Source organism: Coregonus clupeaformis, chromosome 21 (assembly GCF_020615455.1).
Source record: "Coregonus clupeaformis isolate EN_2021a chromosome 21, ASM2061545v1, whole genome shotgun sequence".
Classification (NCBI taxonomy): domain Eukaryota; kingdom Metazoa; phylum Chordata; class Actinopteri; order Salmoniformes; family Salmonidae; genus Coregonus; species Coregonus clupeaformis.
Window position 1 is genome coordinate 52,942,696 of NC_059212.1, and position 22,456 is coordinate 52,965,151.

The 22,456-nt window shown below is 40.0% G+C and overlaps 1 protein-coding gene across 1 annotated transcript in view; it reads left to right on the top strand.

The window, feature by feature from the left end:
- Positions 1–1,584: 1,584 nt before the first annotated feature.
- LOC121534663 (parathyroid hormone/parathyroid hormone-related peptide receptor-like) overlaps positions 1,585–22,456 on the top strand; it is a 69,879-nt gene continuing 49,007 nt past the window's right edge. The window contains exon 1 of the mRNA XM_041841244.2: positions 1,585–1,939. Within this exon, the coding sequence (XP_041697178.1) occupies positions 1,853–1,939 (87 nt within the window). The 5' untranslated portion in view covers positions 1,585–1,852. The remainder of the gene's footprint in view (positions 1,940–22,456) is intronic.

A 22,456-nucleotide genomic window follows, 5' to 3' on the forward strand; every position in this document is an offset into this window, starting at 1 on the left:
CATATTACATCACCCCCCGGAAAAACATTTCACAACATGACTTCGGCAATCTTCAGAATTCTGATCGGTTTTATGTAATAACTCGAAAAATAGAAAAGTGAGGTGTAACTTTGCATTGGGACTTTTGATGTGTATACTAATGCAAATCCATATGTTACATGTGGTTACATTTATGCTACCTACCCTTTAAGGGTAGCTTTAGTGTAGCTTATGAAGTAATTGGTAGCTTGGTAAACTAGCTTCCTCAACACTGCTGAAGATACAGTAGTTGGCCATTTGAAAGATTGTAAATTGTATATTCATAAAGGGTCACTTTGAATTGGAAATGTATGTAATAATACAGTAACAATAACAATATGTATGTCTTGTTTTTTTGTTGTTGTTTTTTTATCATTCAGTCACAAAATGGGTTCACATGCCTGGAGATAACTATTTTATTATGGCATAGTGGACATATCATGTTAGAGGATATGCACACTATGGCTAGGCTACTAGTGGAAAAATAACAAAGTGTAGGCTAAATGTGCCTGGAACATTCTACTTATCCTCCCATGCAGTATGTGTTGATAGCATATTCAATAAAATATGCAAAATGTTAGCGTAGTTTGCTGAAATAAACTGGCAACACTCAGAAATCTGTTGAATGTGGAGATTGTGTGGAAAGGGCAGAGAAAATACTGTATGTCATTTTAGAGACGTGGTTTAATCTAACGCAAGAGAGCACGGACCAATGAGAACCTTTCACCCGCTTCTCTAATACCTGCCTCTTTCATCCCCCTTCATACTCTCACAACTGATCTCGAGCAACTGCCGTCCACATCTGGAGCCGCGTTGAATATTAGGGATAACTCTTTAACTTTCTGATTTACTTTGGAAGGAGGCTGCCTTTTTAGATTTAGGTGGTTCTGAAAAAGCTGAAATACATCAGAGTTTGGTTTGTCACAAATAGCGTAAGTGTGATCTTTATAGCCTGGTTTGCGATTTCCTTGGACTGTCTACACCATCATGCGTAAACAGAGTAGGGTGACGTTTGTAGATGTGATATATCCACATAGAATGAATATAAGTATGAAGTTAAACTTTTTATAGTTCGATACAATGGTCATTAGTGTGCATGGACCATCATCTATTCAGTATCGAAATTAATGTCTCGTGGGACAGCCTACAGGATAAAATGTTTCGTCATAGCAATAATCTTATTAGAAGAAATTCCTAATTCAATGGCTAACACGTCTTCCAAGAAAATAATATGGAATTGAATTGTCTATAGTTCTTCACTATGACATATGACATGATGAATCATGCGTTTGTGCACTATATGTAAATGAACGTAGGTCACATAATAAGTGACATATGATTTTGTCCACTTAACAATTAACATTTGGACTGGGTTCTTGGGAAGGAACGTTTGGGATATGGCATAAAGGCGCACAGCTCCATACGGAAGTGTTTAAATTAGTCTGAAGGGAAATTTAAAAGACCTAAAAATACAGCGCTGGTTTCTTCTCCACAAAGAATCATTTGAACTTCCCACCGCAGAACGAGAGCGACATAAATAGTTCTGACATGTGGATGTAATTTCAGAAGAAGTAAAAAAACAACAACAAAAAACAGACATGCAGATAAATAAAGTGAGTGGGCTCAGTTTGAACGTATTACAGATTTAAAAAGAGGGAGGGAAAGCAAAGAGATTATAGTTATGATTTTACAAGCCACTGTCAAGACCATAATGAGAGGACAGATAGAGTGAAAAATGACTTGCTCTTTTGAAGACAGTTTAAAGTACATTAAGTCATTTTAACTGAAGCATCAACTCAACCTTGCTTTCTGAAACGACTATTGGAGGTTCAGCATGGTTGTCTCAGGGATGGGAGCCACTCTAGTGTTCCACAGTGTGGGCTTTCTTTTCTTCAGCTTGGTCCTCAGTCACGTCTGTCTGGTAAGTTATTAATTTCATTATAGAACATGTTCAGCATGTCATTCTTGTATTGTTCCACATGTGTAGGCTGCTAACCTCATTTTGCTCATGCGTTTTGTCTATTCAGTTGTGATAGATTGAAGCTAGGCTACTTTACTAAGTAGGCTATATCTTTTGAAATATTTGTGACCTTCATTGAACATCCCAGCCTATTAAAGCTGGAATTATGTTGACAGATGATCCACCATCTGAATAAACTGTCTAGAAAAATGTTTCTTCATAATGGAACAAATTAAACAGACACATTCCTGAACATCTCTTCCCATAGCACTGGTAGAGCAAGGATGATTTTTTAGACATTGTACCTACAAAACTATATTCTGACCTATTTCACTGCCCCGCTCAGAGGATACTGTGGATAGATACACTCTTATAAAAAAGGCTTCCAAAAGGGTTCTTCGGCTGTCCCATAGAAGAACCCTTTTTGGTTCCAGGTAGAACCATTTTTCGTTCCAAGTAGAACTATTTTGGGTTTCATGTAGAACCCTCTTGGGAAAGCGTTCTACCTGGAACCCAATAGGGTTCTACCTGGAACCAAAAGGGTTCTCCTATGGGGACAGCCGAAGAACCCTTTTAGGTTCTAGATACCACATTTTTTTCTAAGAGTGTACCCACCCACTCAGTGCATTGCATTCACTCAGGTACTTAGTGCTATGCAGTGCAATTTTCTTGAATTAATGCTATTAAGCACCTCTTAAAATGTACAAAATTATATGGATAATTGTTTTACTACAGTAGACTATAATGTGTGTCATTTCAATTACGCACAAATCATACTGAAGCCCCATCACACTGAGAGATAGAGTGCATGTGTTAAATAACATCTCTGTTCAAATATGTTTGATACAGTAACTGCATGTACTTCATCAGGGGAGAGAGAGTCTAAGTACAAATGTAGGTTTTTACCATTCTTTGTATCCGACATGGGCATTATATTAATTAAAACATGTGTTCACATGTAATTTCAGTGTGGTGTTTCCAAATGAGAACGTTGGTGTACATGCACCGCATGGGGGCAAATACTCATTAACTTTTTATGTCTGTGTAATGTCATGCTCATGTAGGTATTCTTATGTGGATAGGTGATGCTAACTTAAAAAGCCACAAGGTTGATTATGGTATTTTCAAAAGTCAGTATAACAGTAGCTCTACTCTGTAGCCTACACAGTGGCTTTGCCGACAGCAGTAAAGGCAACTGCATGTAGCACTGCTGGACCTGGTTGTTCTGTGTTTTTTGGCTGAGTGTGTTGAGCATTCAACAGGCAGTTGGCTGGGGCTGTGAGGTACAGTGCCTTTCCCTGGTGATGTGGTACATCACTGTGCCGCAGCACTGCTGGCATCATTGGTTTAGATGGCAGGGGGAAACAATTCTGACATAGCTAACTGTGCATTTATAGCTGATTCAGCATTCAGTCGTTAAAGGCTGTGTCTGTACATTTTGTTTACCCTTTCAGTTTTTATGTTTTGTTTGTGTTCTTTCTCTCTAAAAAGTTATATTTAAGAGTTGTGTTTTTGATAGTGTATGACCAAAGATGATATACAGGTAACTGCCAAAATAATGGAAAGACTTGAGTAAGTGAGGGATACAAAGTATATTGAAAGCAGGTGCTTCTACACAGGTGTCGTCCTCAGTTAATTAAGCAATTAACATCCCATCATTTTATTTTATTTTATTTATTTTTATTTAACCTTTATTTAACCAGGTAAGCCAGTTGAGAACAAGTTCTCATTTACAACTGCGACCTGGCCAAGATAAAGCAAAGCAGTGCAATAAAAAACAACAACACAGAGTTACATATGGGAACACTAAAATAACACATCCTAGATCTGAATGAATGAAATAATCTTATTAAATACTTTTTTCTTTACATAGTTGAATGTGCTGACAACAAAATCACACAAAAATTATCAATGGAAATCAAATGTATCAACCCATGGAGGTCTGGATTTGGAGTCACCCTCAAAATTAAAGTGGAAAACCACACTACAGGCTGATCCAACTTTGATGTAATGTCCTTAAAACAAGTCAAAATGAGGCTCAGTAGTGTATGTGGCCTCCACGTGCCTGTATGACCTCCCTACAACGCCTGGGCATGCTCCTGATGAGGTGGCGGATGGTCTCCTGAGGGATCTCCTTCCAGACCTGGACTAAAGCATCTGCCAACTCCTGGACAGTCTGTGGTGCAACGTGGCGTTGGTGGATGGAGCGAGACATGATGTCCCAGATGTGCTCAATTGGATTCAGGTCTGGGGAACGGGCGGGCCAGTCCATAGCATCAATGCCTTCCTCTTGCAGGAACTGCTGACACACTCCAGCCACATGAGGTCTAGCATTGTCTTGCATTAGGAGGAACCCAGGGCCAACCGCACCAGCATATGGTCTCACAAGGGGTCTGAGGATCTCATCTCGGTACCTAATGGCAGTTAGGCTACCTCTGGCGAGCACATGGAGGGCTGTGCGGCCCCCCAAAGAAATGCCACACCACACCATGACTGACCCACCGCCAAACCGGTCATGCTGGAGGATGTTGCAGGCAGCAGAACGTTCTCCACGGTGTCTCCAGACTCTGTCACGTCTGTCACGTGTTCAGTGTGAACCTGCTTTCATCTGTGAAGAGCACAGGGCACCAGTGGCGAATTTGCCAATCTTGGTGTTCTCTGGCAAATGCCAAACGTCCTGCACGGTGTTGGGCTGTAAGCACAACCCCCACCTGTGGACGTCGGGCCCTCATACCACCTTCATGGAGTCTGTTTCTGACCGTTTGAGCAGACACATGCACATTTGTGGCCTGCTGGAGGTCATTTTGCAGGGCTCTGGCAGTGCTCCTCCTGCTCCTCCTTGCACAAAGGCGGAGGTAGCAGTCCTGCTGCTGGGTTGTTGCCCTCCTACGGCCTCCTCCACGTCTCCTGATGTACTAGCCTGTCTCCTGGTAGCGCCTCCATGCTCTGGACTACGCTGACAGACACAGCAAACCTTCTTGCCACAGCTCGCATTGATGTGCCATCCTGGATGAGCTGCACTACCTGAGCCACTTGTGTGGGTTGTAGACTCCGTCTCATGCTACCACTAGAGTGAAAGCACCGCCAGCATTCAAAAGTGACCAAAACATCAGCCAGGAAGCATAGGAACTTAGAAGTGGTCTGTGGTCACCACCTGCAAAACCAGTCCTTTATTGGGGGTGTCTTGCTAATTGCCTATAATTTCCACCTGTTGTCTATTCCATTTGCACAACAGCGTGTGAAATGTATTGTCAATCAGTGTTGCTTCCTAGGTGGACCGTTTGATTTCACAGAAGTGTGATTGACTTGGAGTTACATTGTGTTTTTTAAGTGTTCCCTTTATTTTTTTGAGCAGTGTATATACAGTGTGTGCAAATGTAGCAAGTTATGGAGGTAAGGCAATAAATAGGCCATAGTGCAAAATAATTACAATTTAGTATTAACACTGGAATGATAGATGTGCAAGAGATGATGTGCAAATAGAGATACTGGGGTGCAAATGAGCAAAATAAATAACAATATGGGGATGAGGTAGTTGGGTGGGCTAATTTCAGATGGGCTGTGTACAGGTGCAGTGATCGGTAAGGTGCTCTGACAACTGACGCTTAAAGTTAGTGAGGAGATAAGAGTCTCCAGCTTCAGAGATTTTTGCAGTTCGTTCCAGTCATTGGCAGCAGAGAACTGGAAGGAATGGCGGCCAAAGGAGGTGTTGGCTTTGGGGATGACCAGTGAGATATACCTGCTGGAGCGCATACTACGGGTGGGTGTTGCTATGGTGACCAATGAGCTAAGATAAGGGGGGGATTTGCCTAGCAGTGATTTATAGATGACCTGGAGCCAGTGGGTTTGGCGACGAATATGTAGTGAGGACCAGCCAACAAGAGCGTACAGGTCAAAGTGGTGGGTAGTATATGGGGCTTTGGTGACAAAACGGATGGCACTGTGATAGACTACATCCAATTTGCTGAGTAGAGTGTTGGAGGCTATTTTGTAAATGACATCGCCAAAGTCAAGGATCGGTAGGATAGTCATGTATAAAAATGCTGGGCAGGCCATTATTTTGGCTACCATATGATGACAATGGCCCCATCCACAGGGCACGAGTGGCCACTGAATGGTTTGATGAGCATGTAAACGATGTAAACCATATGCCATGGCCGTCTCAGTCACCAGATCTCAACCCAATTGAACACTTATGGGAGATTCTGGAGTGGCGCTTGAGGCAGCATTTTCCACCACCATTCGACAAAACACAAAATTATGGAATTTCTCTTGGAAGAATGGTGTCACATCCCTCCAATAGAGTTCCAGATACTTGTAGAATCTATGCCAAGGTGCATTGAAGCTGTTCTGGCTCGTGGTGGCCCAACGCCCTATTAAGATGCTTTATGTTGGTGTTTCCTTTATTTTGGCAGTTACCAGTAGATTTCCCCTAGCTTACCAAGGCTGAATAATGAACTACTAACAACATCTATAACTATATTAGGAAAGTCTAAGTCCTAAGACAGTTAGTATGTATCCTTCCATTAAGCTCTACTTTATCATTTGAAATCCTTTAAAAATAAATGTACGTTGATATAAACTAATGGTGCTTGCTGTTTCAGGAAGCTAGGCGTATGTCGCACATCACTACTTCACAGGAGAGGTATTTGAATGTATTTTTTATTATTTTATCAAAATGTGTTTTTTGGCAGAAATGCCTTCTGGAACATGTGAACTTTCATGTGCCTTAATAACGAACTTGTATTCCATCAGTAAATACGAGTAACATTTAAAAATTACGAGCCTAGTTGGTTTAGCCACGGAAAAAGACAGGAACCTTCCCGCTAGCCATGATTGGCTGAGAAAATGGATGAGCTGGAAATGCCGGGAGATGAGTTTGGATTGGTCTGTTATGTAGCATGCTTCTGTCTATAAAGTGAGCTGCTCAGTATGTGTTGATAGTCCTTTCTACCATGGCGTTTTTGAAAGATATAACGTTAGCCATCGAGAACTACAATAGTTTTGCTACTTTTCTCAACAACATTGATGCCCTGAATTTAGCAGGCACTATCGACAGATCAGTTGGAAAAAGTTGTGATGGGCTACTTTCTGCACATGCCACGGTTTGTGTGAACTGGAGTGACTTGACACAATGCTGGCCAAACAAGATGTAGCTACAAACAAAACGGAGCAAAAGCAAAAACAGGTTTTTAGAAATGTTTGCAAAATTATTAAAAATAAAAAACAGAAAAAGCTTATTTACATAAGTATTCAGACCCTTTGCTATGAGACTCGAAATTGAGCTCAAGTTTATCATTTCAAAAGGCTAATTGATCATTAGAAACCCCTTTTGCAATTATGTTAGCACAGCTGGAAACTGTTGTGCTGATTAAAGAAGCAATAAAACTGGCCTTCTTGAGATTAGTTGAGTATCTGGAACATCCAAATCAAATCAAATCAAATTTTATTGGTCACATGCGCCGAATACAACAGGTGCAGACATTACAGTGAAATGCTTACTTACAGCCCTTAACCAACAGTGCATTTATTTTTAAAATAAAACAACAACCAAAAAAGTGTTGAGAAAAAAATTGCAGAATTAAAATAAAATAACAGTAGGGAGGCTATATATACAGGGGGGTACCGGTGCAGAGTCAATGTGCGGGGGCACCGGCTAGTTAAGATAGTTGAGGTAATATGTACATGTGGGTAGAGTTAAAGTGACTATGCATAAATAATTAACAGAGTAGCAGCAGCGTAAAAAGGATGGGGTGGGGGGGGCAGTGCAAATAGTCCGGGTAGCCATGATTAGCTGTTCAGGAGTCTTATGGCTTGGGGGTAGAAGCTGTTGAGAAGTCCAGAGCGACTTACATAGATACATACATACATACATGAGTGCATACATTTTTCATACTGGCCCCCCGTGGGAATGGAACCCACAACCCTGGCGTTGCAAGCGCCATGCTCTAACAACTGAGCTACAGGAGGCCAGGCTCAAAATGGCCAGAAACAAATAACTTTCTTCTGAAACTCATCAGTCTTTTCTTGTTCTGAGAAATGAAGGCTATTCCATGCGAGAAATTGCCAAGAAACTGAAGATCACGTACAACGCTGTGTACTACTCCCTTCACAGAACAGCGCAAACTGGCTCTAACCAGAATAGAAAGAGGAGTGGGAGGCCCCGGTGCACAACTGAGCAAGAGGACAAATACACAAATACACAGTGTCTCGTTTGAGAAACAGGCGCCTCACAGGTCCTCAACTGGCAGCTTCATTAAATAGTACCCGCGAAACACCAGTCTCAACGTCAACAGTGAAGAGGCGACGCCGGGATGCTGACCTTCTAGGCAGAGTTGCAAAGAAAAAGCCATATCTCAGACTGGCCAATAAAAAAATAAGATTAAGATGGGCAGTCTGAGATATGGCTTTTTCTCTGCAACTTTGTTTCTGGCCATTTTTAGCCTGTAATCGAACCCACAATTGCTGATGATACTCAACTAGTCTCAAGAAGGCCAGTTTTATTGCTTCTTTAATCAGCACAACAGTTTTCAGCTGCGCTAACATAATTGCAAAAGGGTTTTCTAATGATCAATTAGCCTTTTTAAATGATAAACTTGGATTAGCAAACACAACATGCCATTGGAACACAGGACTGATGGTTGCTGATAATGGGCCTCTGTACGCCTATGTAGATATTCCATTAAAAATCTGCCGTTTCCAGCTACAATAGCCATTTACAACATTAACAATGTCTACACTGTATTTCTGATCAATTTGATGTTATTTTAATGGACAAAAAAATTGCTTTTCTTTTGAAAACAAGGACATTTCTAAGTGACCCCAAACTTTTGAACGGTAGTGTATGTAAATGTGATATTTCAGTTTTTTATTTTAAATAAATTAGCAAAAAAATCTAAAAACCTGTTTTTGCTTTGTCATTATGGGGTATTGTGTGTAGATTGATGAGGGAAAAAAATGTTATATTTTTTTAATAAGGCTGTAACCTAAGAAAATGTGGAAAAAGTCAAGGGGTCTGAATACTTTCTGAAGTTACTGTATACGGGTAAGAGTCTAGCTACATTTTCAGATTTTCTAAGTTTCAAATTTAGTCAGAAAGTCATTTTCATTGCAAGTTAAAGTGTACTGTCAGCTAGCTCGCTATATTATTCTATTTAGAACTCAATTTGCATTGCTAGTTATAGCCTAATGTAAGCTAGCTAACATTGAACTTAGTTGGTTAACTTTAGCTACCTGCAGATTCATACTACAGCTATGACAATGTTTGTATTTGTAGTAGTATGAGTTGGGATTATGCCGGTTCATTGTTTAGCTAGCTAGCTTGCTAGTTACATGTCTAAACAAAGACTCCACTTCACCTGATGATTACATGACCCATCAAGTTAGCCAGGTGTGTCTTGGGGTGATTACGGCTATCTGTTGTATTTCATGATCATGTGTACGTCTAGACAATAGTGACCCATCCACTTAGCTAGATGTGGCTGGGAGGGTGGTTAAAGCATTTCTTTCACATGACCCATCAATTTAGACAAATGTGTCTGGTAAGCGTCATCTAATAATTATACAATATTTATAAAATATTTGTATCTGGACACTTTCTGTTTTTGAAATTGCTACTATGCAAATAACAATTTCACTGTACTGTTTACACCTTCTGTATCCTGGGTGTGTGACAAATACATTTAGATTTGATTTGATATAGTGTGTGTTTACCAGAGACGGTAATGTGAAGAACAACATGACCTGCACCAAAGTCAGATTAGGATATAGGCCAAGGACAAGATAAAGTGTATTTTTACCTGGAATCTTTCCTTACTGTAGGCTACTACTTTTACAACTTTTAGTCTTGAAATCTTTGATTGTTTACTACACTACTCACTCTGTTTAGCACATGGCCTCACATGTGGATCCTTAAAGAGCTGGGTGGGGTTTAGGCTTAAGAGGGTGTGAACGATGCTGAATGGGGGTAGACAGAGAAGAGCTCTCCAGTAGGTGTACCAAAACATTCAAGGGCCATTTTCTCAAAAGGGTTACAAGTTTATCAACTTTCAAAGCAGAATTACTTTCCCATTGTTCCTCAACTGCAGTGTATAATATAGTTCATTTTCTAGCTCTGAATCTCTTCTTTATCCAATGTTAAAAACACAATTTCCTTTTGATACATATGACCGAATCCAGGTGGTGGGTCACATTTGGCTAGTATTGTCGTAGCAAAATAATCCTGCAGCAACAGGATTTTAACGTTTAGTCCATAATATTGCTTGATCGGTGGTTAGGCTATTGGCTGGACAAAAGTATGCTACAAGAAAAGTGCAATACTGTTAATATAACCATGTGTTAGTGCAGGTTTTCAGTCGCAGGAAAATTCTCAGCAACAAAAAAGTGATCAAATTAAGATCCTGCATTGTCATTCTCTGCTCTGCTCTGTTTTAACCCTAACACTCACAGTTTAGTGGCAACTCACAGACATGGCCAACACACTGCTTCCTGCAGAGTAGGATTGTCTGTACTCAGACTGAGTGACTCAGACTCACTGGGTTATTGAATTTATTAAGAGGAAATGCTTCTTTCAGTAACCACGGTCGGTGTGCATCGCAATCTAATTCCTACCTCATGACTGTGTTTTGGCTGTCTGATGACTTGCACGTGTCATGTCTTCCTCCCAGAGTGAGTGAGAGTTAAACACAAGTATCTGTGAAACACAAGGTAGCCATGTCGGATATGTGATTCAGTCAAGATGTTTATCCAAAAAGCGAATTCATTGTAAGCACTAGTGACGGGGGAAAAATGGATACCGTTACATATCGGGATATTGTCTTTTACGATATATCGTATCGTATCGTTTTGACAATATCGCAGTTGGCTGTACCTCTTTTTAAATAGGGAGCCAATTTGTTTTCAGCACTTTTATTTCCATGACTAATCAAAACTTGTTTTCTCATGGCTCTCTCTTGTCGCTCTGCAGCAGACATATGGTGAGCAATATGTTTGGAACATTGAATCGCAATAAAATCACAGTATCGAATCGTAATACATATAGAATCGTGAGAATCGCAATACAGATCGTATCGGCACCTAAGTATTTGTGATAATATCGCATCGTGATGGCAATTCCCAGCCCTAGTAAGCACGTTTATATAGACTTGTACATAGACATTTGAACTGGTCAATGCTCATCCTATCACACTACCAGTTGCAATGGAGGAGACATCTATTAGTGTTGGTTGAAGAACACTTTGAATGTGTCTCAAGTGAACCCTTTTTGCCATTTCAATATAGATATCTAATTATTTTTTACAACACAGAGTATATACTGTATATATTTCACAAAATAGCACTTGTGAATTGGTCCACATAAGGCACTCAATTCTTTCCCATTAAGGAAAAAGAACAGTTGTGAGTTAACAATAGGGGTTTGTTCCCCCTGGCAAAGTGTACCACAGGAGGTTGGTGGAACCTTAATTGGGGAGGACGGGCTCGTGGTAATGGTTGGAGTGGAATTAGTGGAATGGTATTAAATACATTAAACAAATGGTTTCCATGGGTTTGATGCCATTCCATTTGCTCTGTTCCTGTTCCAGCCATTATTATGAGCCGTCCTCCCCTCACCAGCCTCCACTGAAGTGTACAGTAATTGAATGGCGATAACACTGATAGGATACGAAAGCATGTAGTCAAAACAATTAGCACCTGGCTTGTACCTGCTAACACATTGTTCGTTTAGTCAAAACAATTAACACCTGGCTTGTACCTGCTAACACACTGACCGTTTAGTCAAAACAATTAGCAACTGTCTTGTACATGCTAATACGCTGTCCGGACCACATTACTGTAAGTATTATTAAGCCCCTAAGCTCTTAAGTAAAGACCCATTTTCTCTGCTTGGAATATTGTTCCAATATGTTAGCTTGTGTGTCTTTCGATTCTACACTGAACAAAAATATAAACGCAACATGTAAAGTGTTGGTCCCATGTTTCATGAGCTGAAATAAAAGATCCCAGAAATGTTCCATACGCACAAAAAGCGTATTTCTCTCAAATGTTGTGCACAAATTTGTTTACATCCCTGTTAGTGAGCATTTCTCCTTTGCCAAAATAATCCATCCACCTGACAGTTGTGGCATATCAATAAGATGATTAAACAGCATGATCATTACACAGGTGCACCTTGTGCTGGGGACAATAAAAGGCCACTTTAAAATGTGCAGTTTTGTCACACAACACAATGCCACACGTCTCAAGTTTTGAGAGAGCAATTGGCATGCTGACTGCAGAAATGTCCACCAGAGCTGTTGCCAGAGAATGTAATGTTCATTTCTCTACCATAAGCTGCCTCCAACGTCGTTTTAGAGAATTTGGCAGTATGTCCAACCGGCCTCACAACCGCAGACCACGTGCAACCATGCCAGCCCAGGACCTCCACATCTGGCTTCTTCACCTGCGGGATCATCTGAGGGGGGGTGGGGGGGTATTGAGGAGTATTTCTGTCTATAATAAAGCTCATTTGTGGGGAAAAACTCATTCTGATTGAGCCAGGCCCACCCATGGCTGCACCCCTGCCCAGTCGTGAAATCCATAGATTAGGGCCTAATTTATTTATTTCAATTGACTGATTTCCTTATATGAACTTTAACTCAGTAAAATCTTTGAAATTGTTGCATGATGCGTTTATATTTTTGTTCAGTATAGTCTAATAATCAACAAGGCAATAGTGAACATGTCGTTCCCCACGAATGATGCAGCCCCCCCGAGATATCGCGTGTGACTAACGGACGGACGGAGACAGATCCACAGTCCCCTCCCTGATTTCATCGTGGGGGACAACAATATCAGAGATCGATAGAGTTGAATGTTGTTGCTAACCATGTTGTTATTACTGTTTTAGAGCCCTAGGCATGTCATATCCCTAGATGTTTTGGGTGTATATTAATACACAAGCTGGGTTAAAAGTTGTTGCCAACATTTAACCCTTTCAGAATAAGTTACACAATACACTTGAGCACTTGAGTGCTTAAATGGGATCCACTGTGCAGCGGACGTATGATGGACAAACTTTGTTTCACAGTATTATTTGCTACCTGGATTGGTTGTTGTCCTTTCAACTGACGTAGGAAGGTAAAGCAGTATCATCAGATGTGCACCAGACAGACATCATTGTCTCATAGTTTTTTCACTCTGTATCATTATGTGAATAAGTCAGCTTTTAAAGTGAATGTAAAGTGTAGTTTTGGAAATTATTTTAAATGGGTCAGGAGATTTCTCCCAGACGAAAAAACAAACAAATGGAGATCTCAAGTGCCTTGAAAATAGCTTCCTCAGAGAGGAGAGAGCTTGCATTAATACATGTCATCATCATGCATCACTGCCCATCCTTCGACCAGCACAAGTAGTACAGGTACACAGATTGATTCCTACTGGGATTGCTGTGGTAAGACTTCTTGGTTTCTTTCTCTCTATTCTTCTAGAGGTCACAGAGGATGGTGATGTTAGGACATTACTAGGTAATCATCTATTGTACCATGTTTTTATGGATGCTACTGATAATACCATCACTGGCTGCACATTCACAACAAGAAAAGCTAGGCTTTGCTGTATACATTTGTACATTGTCATTAGACAGTCACCATGGACAGTTTAGAACCTGGGTGAGAATTATTCTTGCTTGATTGGCGGTCCCATTTTGTGTGTCCATTACAAGATAATGACTTTTAAATTCATAGCTGGTAACCTTGCCGGCACTTGAGCATTTCTAAGGGAGCCTGTTGGATAACCCTGAATTGACAATGGTTGTCATCGGGACAGAGCAGACCATTTTTGGTTCCAGGTAGAACCCTCTGTGGAAAGGATTCTACATGGAACCCAAAAGGGTTCTACCTGGAACCAAAAATGTTTCTTCAAAGGGTTCTCCTATGGGACAGCCGAAGAACCATTTTAGGTTCTAGATAGCAAGTGCTTTGTGCTTTTCTTTAGTTCTCTGGCCTCATACAGGGTAATTATGTTATGAATTATTAAAAAAAAACATGTTTCTGAATGTAAGATTATATAATAAGTGTACTAGAGAATGTCCTGGCTGGCACACGAATGTGTGTCACTCTAAGTTAATGGCAGACAAATTGATGTATTACCATTGTTAACAGGGACTGCTTCCTTTCATTCCCTTGAGAAGTCTCCCTTTATCCCTGTCAGTTTGACAGGAGGAGCAATACTTGTGTGTGAGTGTGTGCGTGTGTGTGTGTGTGTGCGTGTGTGCGTGTGTGTGTATGTGTGCTGACAAAGTGAAGAGGACAGGAGGAAACGAAATAGTCTTTAATCTGTATAGCACTTTGTGACAATTTTATTGATGTAAAAATGGCTTTATAAAATACAGTACATTTGATTGATTGATTTAATGGATGTGACACTAAACACTTAATTCACAACCACACAGCCTAACATTTCAAGTCTTTAATGGTGACTTTACATTAAAGTACAATTTAAAGCAGCAATCAGCAGTAGAAGCAATAAGCTGAGGGATGTGTTGGAGAAATGTAACTACTCTCAAATTCATAGACAGAGCTGTGGATGCAAGGACTGACCATCCATTATAGGCTTGCCCCTAATTTATGTGTTCTCTGTCACCTGGAGCTGCATTGAAAATGGTCCACAACAAAAGGACAATGCCCAAGGACTAGTCAGCCCTTCCCCCTCTGAGGGGCCAAAATGTATCTCTCTGTTACAGTATCCAGAGGACTGACTATTGTGACAGAATAATGCTATAGTATCCATGTTTGATATCGATCTGAAACTTGTTCACTGAGGATAACTCTGATGCTATCTATATGGATGTATAATCTCTGTGGTTACTTGTATTTGTACAGGGTGAACTCTGAATTACTCTATTATGCAAAAAGTTTGTGTGGTCCTCTTAGGAATTCTGTCTTATTTACACTGGTCTCATCCCAACACAAGCTCTTAGATGCTGTAACATCCTGTGGAGATTTGGACTTGGTGGTCAGGTTACTCTGTAAACTTGGAATCGTTAGGTTGGTCAATGGTGGTTGGTTTTGGGTTAAATGGTTAGACCTTCAGATGTTATAAATGGAATGAAATGCCTTTGTTCTTTCTCTTCTCCTGTATCTAGTCCATGGAGGAAGGTTGTATGATCCATTCTCATTTCCTAGGCTTCTGGCCTAGTAGGCATGTCCTTGTTCATGCTTTGTCCTGTAAGTTAACCTTATGATCTATATGCTTGGAATAATGCCTTGTAATGCTTGTTAAAGGGGGAATCTACCCCAAACCACTAATTGCTATTATTAACAGTGTTAAACAGTGTATTTTTTGTGAAAAAATGTTACATTTTGTCGTAATAAGATTGGTAGAAACGTGAAAATCGTTTTGCAAAATCTGTTGCAGCTCAAGTCTACTACAAAACCCCCATTGAAATGGTCCCATGTGGCTCAGTTGGTAGAACATGGTGCTTGCAACGGCAGGCTTGTGGGTTTGATTCCCACGGGGGACTTGTATGAAAATGTCCTCCCCTCCTGGAGGACTTGAGCCCTAGGAGCCTCAGGACTACCTGGCCTGATGACTCCTTGCTGTCCCCAGTCCACCTGGTTGTGCTGCTGCTCCAGTTTCAACTCTTCTGCCTGTGGCTATGGAACCCTGACCTGTTCATCGGACATGCTGTTTTCAACTCTCTCTCTACCGCACCTGCTATTTCAACCTCTAAATGCCCAGGCTATGAAAAGCCAAGTGACATTTACTCCTGATGTACTGACCTGTTGCAACCTCTACAACCACTGTGATTATTATTTGACCCTGCTGGTCATCTGTGAACGTTTGAACATCTTGGAGAAAAATCTGGCCTTAATGGCCATGTACCGTTATAATTTTTATATTTACATTTAAGTCATTTAGCAGACGCTCTTATCCAGAGCGACTTACAGGAGCAATTAGGGTTAAGTGCCTTGCTCAAGGGCACATCGACAGATTTTTCACCTAGTCGGCTCGGGGATTAGAATCAGCGACCTTTCGGTTACTGGCAGAACGCTCTTAACCACTAAGCTACCTGCCGCTCTCCAGCCGGCACAGCCAGAAGGTGACTGGCCACCACTCAAAGCCTGGTTCCTCTCTAGGTTTCTTCCTAGGTTTCTGCCTTTCTAGGGAGTTTTTCCTAGCCACCGTGCTTCTACATCTGCATTGCTTGCTGTTTGGGGTTTTAGGCTGGGTTTCTGTATAGCACTTTGTGACATCTGCTAATGTAAAAAGGGCTTTATAAATACATTTGATTGATTGATTGATTGATTGATTGATTGCTCTCACTACTGTAAATTGCTCTGGATAAGAGCCTCTGTTAAATGACTAAACGTAAATGCAATGTTCTCTATCTCGGCTGGCTAGCTAGAAAACATAGCTACACGCAATAATACCAAAAGTCAATATCAGCATGTGAAGTAACTAGCTAGCTGTAAAATCACCTAAACAAACTGCGCTATCAATTTAGGAGTCTTGCAGTTTGTCTCTGCCACTGGGCTATAAACGGCGTCTCGGCCCAGAGCGAGAGCAGCGATATGTTGCTTTCCCACAGAGATAGTTTTGAGGACATGGGAACTCCATTAGAATCTGATTGCATGACGATTAGCTTAGCAACCGCTTGATGCAGCATGACAACGTGAATGCGATTGGTCGACAGTCAGTTGGGTGGGGCATTTCTCCATTCATTGCCCAATGGGATTCCTCCTATCTCCTCCTGTAATAGCTCTGTTTCCTACAGACACGGCAAATTGTGACATGATACTTGAAGGAGAAACAGAGGTTAATAATTTGGTACACTGTTTAGATTGAGCACATCTAAGCGAAATCTATACTTTGTCATGACGATATAAGCGGATGGATGTATGGCCATCCATATTGGCTGATTTGGTGACCTGGAGTACAGGTCATTGTTTTTAAAGCGTTATGAAATGTGATAGTGTGTAATCCCCTCTCCAGTGACAATAATTATATAGTTCCTACACGATTTCCTGATTTTCACAGGCAGACCACTTAGAAGTTAAATCATGGGGATTTTTTTTTTACCCACTGATAGAACATAGGCTTTCACCGAATTGACAGGAGTTTCATGATTTTTATTTCTGTGGGTGGATTATCCCTTTAATGCTTGTAATATAAGCTTTATGCCTTGTATGTGAATCCATTCATTTTGCAAAGTAATTAAATACACTTGTATTTAGAATTCCATTCTCAGACATTTCTTGATTGCCTGATTATCTTTATGGAGTCAGATAAACATTTTAATAGGCTAATTGCTTAGTCTTATTACGAGTCGCATGTGAAGTATATATACTGTAAAGTTGAAGTCAGAAGTTTACATACACCTTAGCCAAATACATTTAAACTCAGTTTTTCACAATTCCTGACATTTAATCCTAGTACAAATTCCCTGTCTTAGGACAGTTAGGATCACCACTTTATTTTAAGAATGTAAAATGTCAGAATAATAGTAGAGAGAATGATTTATTTAAGCTTGTATTCCTTTCATCACAGTCCCAGTGGGTCAGAAGTTTACATACACTCAATTAGTATTTGGTAGCATTGCCTGTAAATTGTTTAACTTGGGTCAAATGTTTCGGGTAGCCTTCCACAAGCTTCCCACAATAAGTTGGGTGAATTTTGGCCCATTCCTCCTGACAGAGCTGGTGTAACTGAGTCAGGTTTGTAGGCCTCCTTGCTCGCACACGCTTTTTCAGTTCTGCCCACAAATGTTCTATGTTTGTGATGGCCAATCCAATACCTGGACTTTGTTGTCCTTAAGCCATTAACTTTGGAAGTATGTTTGGGGTCATTGTCCATTTGGAAACCCATTTGCGACCAAGCTTTAACTTCCTGACTGATGTCTTGAGATGTTGCTTCAATATATCCACATCATTTTCCTTCCTCATGATGCCATCTATTTTGTGAAGTGCACCAGTCCCTCCTGCAGCAAGGCACCCCCACAGCATGATGCTGCCACCCCCGTGCTTCACGGTTGTGATGGTGTTCTTCGGTTTGCAAGCAACCCCCTTTTTCCTCCAAACATAACAATGGTAATTATGGCCAAACAGTTATATTTTTGTTTCATCAGACCAGAGGACATTTCTCCAAAAAGTACGATCTTTGTCCCCATGTGCAGTTGCATACCGTAGTCTGGCTTTTTTATGGCGGTTTTGGAGCAGTGGCTTCTTCCTTGCTGAGCGGCCTATCAGGTTATGTCGATATAGGACTTGTTTTACTGTGGATATAGATACTTTTGTACCTGTTTCCTCCAGCATCTTCACAAGGTCCTTTGCTGTTGTTCTGGGATTGATTTGCACTTTTCGCACCAAAGTACGTTCATCTCTAGGAGACAGAACATGTCTCCTTCCTGAGCGGTATGACGGCTGCGTGGTCCCATGGTGGTTATACTTGCGTACTATTGTTTGTACAGATGAACGTGGTACCTTCAGGCATTTGGAAATTGCTCCCAAGGATGAACCAGACTTGTGGAGGTCATACATTTTTGGGCTGATTTCTTTAGATTTTCCCATGATGTCAAGCAAAGAGGCACTGAGTTTGAAGGTAGGCCTTGAAATAAATCCACAGGTACACCTCCAATTGACTCAAATGATGTCAATTAGCCTATCAGAAGCTTCTAAAGCCATTACATAGTTTTCTGGAATTTTCCAAGCTGTTTAAAGGCACTGTCAACTTAGTGTATGTAAACTTCTAACCGACTGGAATTGTGATAAAGTGAATTATAAGTGAAATAATCTGTCTGTAAACAATTATTGGAAAAATTACTTGTGTCATGCACAAAGTAGATGTCCTAACCGACTTGCCAAAACTATAGTTTGTTAACAAGAAATTTGTGGAGTGCTTGAAAAACGAGTTTTAATGACTCCAACCTAAGTGTATGTAAACTTCCGACTTCAACTGTATGTACACATATCAAATATTATTACTGTACACTACACCATGATATAGAAATTATCGTTTTAACCATGTTTTGAGGCTATATTGTGTTTATTTAGATTTTCTTTGTTTACAAACGTTGGAGTAAAACAAGCTTATATTTTGGGTTCTGATGGGGTAAGACTAAGCTCATCAGGCATTTATAAGTTATATTCTTCAAGAATCAATGGGTATATATAATTATTTATTAGTCCAAAAATGGATGTCACAACCGCTGACTGCCCCTTTAAGGGTAAATGTTAATTATTAGTCAACATTAAGTTTAGCAATAATTATTAAACATTATAGCTGAAATTGTGTGATCGTCATTGGGTGCTTGCTTAACAGTTATCGTACAGTGCCTTGCAAAAGTATTCATCCCCCTTGTTGTTTTTCCTATTTTGTTGCATTACAACCTGTAATTTAAATGGATTTTTATTTGGATTTCATGTAATGGACATACACAAAATAGTCCAAATTGGTGATGTAAAATTTTAAAAATAACTTGTTAAAAAAAATCTACAATATTAATTACGGAAAAGTGGTGTGTGCATATGTATTCACCCCCTTTGCTATGAAGCCCCTAAATAAGATCTGGTTCACCCAATTACCTTCAGAAGTCACATAATTAGTTAAATAAAGTCCACCTGTGTGCAATCTAAGTGTCACATGATCTCAGTATATATACACCTGTTCTGAAAGGCCCCAGAGTCTGCAACACCAATAAGCAAGAGGCACCACCAAGCAAGGGGCACCATTAAGACCAAGGAGCTCTCCAAACAGGTCAGGGACAAAGTTGTGGAGAAGTACAGATCAGGGTTGGGTTATAAAAAAATATGCGACACTTTGAACGGAGCACCATTAAATCCACTATTAAAAAATGGAAAGAATATGGCACCACAACAAACCTGCCAAGAGAGGGCCTCCCACCAAAACTCATGGACCAGGCAAGGAGGACATTAATCAGAGAGGCAACAAAGAGACCAAAGATAACCCTGAAGGAGCTGCAAAGCTCCACAGTGGAGATTGGAGTATATGTCCATAGGACCACTTTAAGTCGTACACTCCACAGAGCTGGGTTTACGGAAGAGTGGCCATAAAAAAGCCATTGCTTAAAGTAAAACATAAGCAAACACATTTGGTGTTCGCCAAAAGGCATGTGGGAGACTCCCCAAACATATGGAAGAAGGTACTCTGGTCAGATGAGACTGAAATTGAGCGTTTTGGCCATCAAGGAAAACGCTATGTCTGGCGCAAACCCAACACCTCTCATCACCTCGAGAAAACCATCCCCACAGTGAAGCATGGTGGTGGCAGCATCATGCTGTGGGGATGTTTTTCATCGGCAGGGACTGGGAAACTGGTCAGAATTGAAGGAATGATGGATGGCCTAAATACAGGGAAATCCTTGAGGAAAACCTGTTTCAGTCTTCCAGAGATTTGAGACTGGGACGGAGGTTCACCTTCCAGCAGGACAATGACCCTAAGCATACTGCTAAAGCAACACTCGAGTGGTTTAAGGGGAAACATTTAAATGTCTTGGAATGGCCTAGTCAAAGCCCAGACCTCAATCCAATTGAGAATCTGTGGTATGACTTAAAGATTGCTGTACACCAGCGGAACCCATCCAACTTGAAGGAGCTGGAGCAGTTTAGCCTTGAAGAATGGGCAAAAATCCCAGTGGCTAGATGTGCCAAGCTTATAGAGACATACCCCAAGAGACTTGCAGCTGTAATTGCAGCAATAGGTGGCTCTACAAAATATTGACTTTGGGGGGGGGGGGGTGAATAGTTATGCACACTCAAGTTTTCAGTTTTTTTGTCTTATTTCTTGTTTGTTTCACAATAAAAAATATTTTGCATCTTGAAAGTGGTAGGCATGTTGTGTAAATCAAATGATACAAACCCCCCAAAAATCTATTTTAATTCCAGGTTGTAAGGCAACAAAATAGGAAAAATGCCAAGGGGGGTGAATACTTTCGCAAGCCACTGGATGTATTGAGAGTTAGTTGTTGACAGAGTCTAAACATACAGTGTTATTATTAATTTATTTTTCCTTTTATATTTGTATCATTTTTATTTTTGTTTTTTTTGTTTATTTGTTATTTTTCATTATATGTTATTTAATTTTTTTAGGGGGTAGATCAGCTTTAATACTGCAGATAGATTGTAACTTCCATCAATGAAATTGTCTGCATCACTTCCAATCCCCCATATGTTTTTTTTCTTCAAATACACATACATACATATAAATACATAAAAAAATGGATTTTCCTTTAATACTTTCCAACCCTCCTCCTCTCCCCTAATTGAAGTAAACTAGTGAACAACAACGCTTAGTCCTCTACTTCCAGCTTATACATACTATATACATTTTATGGACACAGTGAATTTTACAATAATTATATTTTGTTTGTTTTTACTCCTGAACTTCCTCTACCCTCAACCTCCGATCATTTTCATGATGTCCATCTGGTTTGCCTCTACATGCCATATCCCCCAAACTGTGCTCTTTTTCACAAAAGTTCTCAACCTATATACTTATTATGGACACAGTATGTTTTACATTAGTTATTTTGTTGATATTAGTCCCAACCTTCAGCTCCATTCAACCCCTCCCATCTATCTCTTAACCCCATGCATATTGGATTTCTACTTGCCATATATTTCTCAACTGTACTGTGATGTTTCACAAAAGTTCTGAACCCTTCAATTCTCATTGTTTCTACAGAATTGTAAATTGAAAATAAACATAAAAAAATTATTATATTATTGATCGATTGACTATGACTTTTCAGATCACCCAGTAGTACTATCTGCAGGGTTAGCTTCTGGTAAATATTACAATCCTTCAGCCATTCCTGGACCTGTGACCAAAAACAAGCTACAAATGGACAGTACCAAAACAAATGATCTAATGATTCTGTCTCTTCACAGCAAAATCTGCAGAGCTGGGAAGATTGTATCCCCCATATATATATATATATATATATATATATATAACATTCTATTGGTTGCAAGAATTTTGTAAAATAATTTAAATTGAACAATTCTAAGTTTTGAATCCTGCGTCGTTTTGTGTATCAGTTCATAAATCATTTGCCATGGAATCGGTATGTCAAAAATCTCTTCCCAACTATTTTGCAATCTATATGGGACGGCTGTCAATCCTTTGGTCCTTAAATGAAACTGGTATACTTTTTTATTTATCACAATTTTCTTTAACCAATTATGGTCTTTAATGCAGGACCGACAGACAAGTTCCTTACTTTTTCCCCCTTCAACTTTCCTCTTCCATTTTTGCGGTAATGCTGCAATTATTGGCTGTAATTTTGTGTAGAGCAGACATTTCCATATGTTTTTGTTAGCTGCATGTGCGACATAACTCTACCAGTTCTACCTATGATATCATTTACGAAGATTATACCTTTTTTAAACATTTTTTAAAAAATATATGTTTTTTTTATCAATTACTATATTTGAGTTTAACCACAATATTTGTTGCATTATTTGTTCTGTTGTTTCTGGAGGA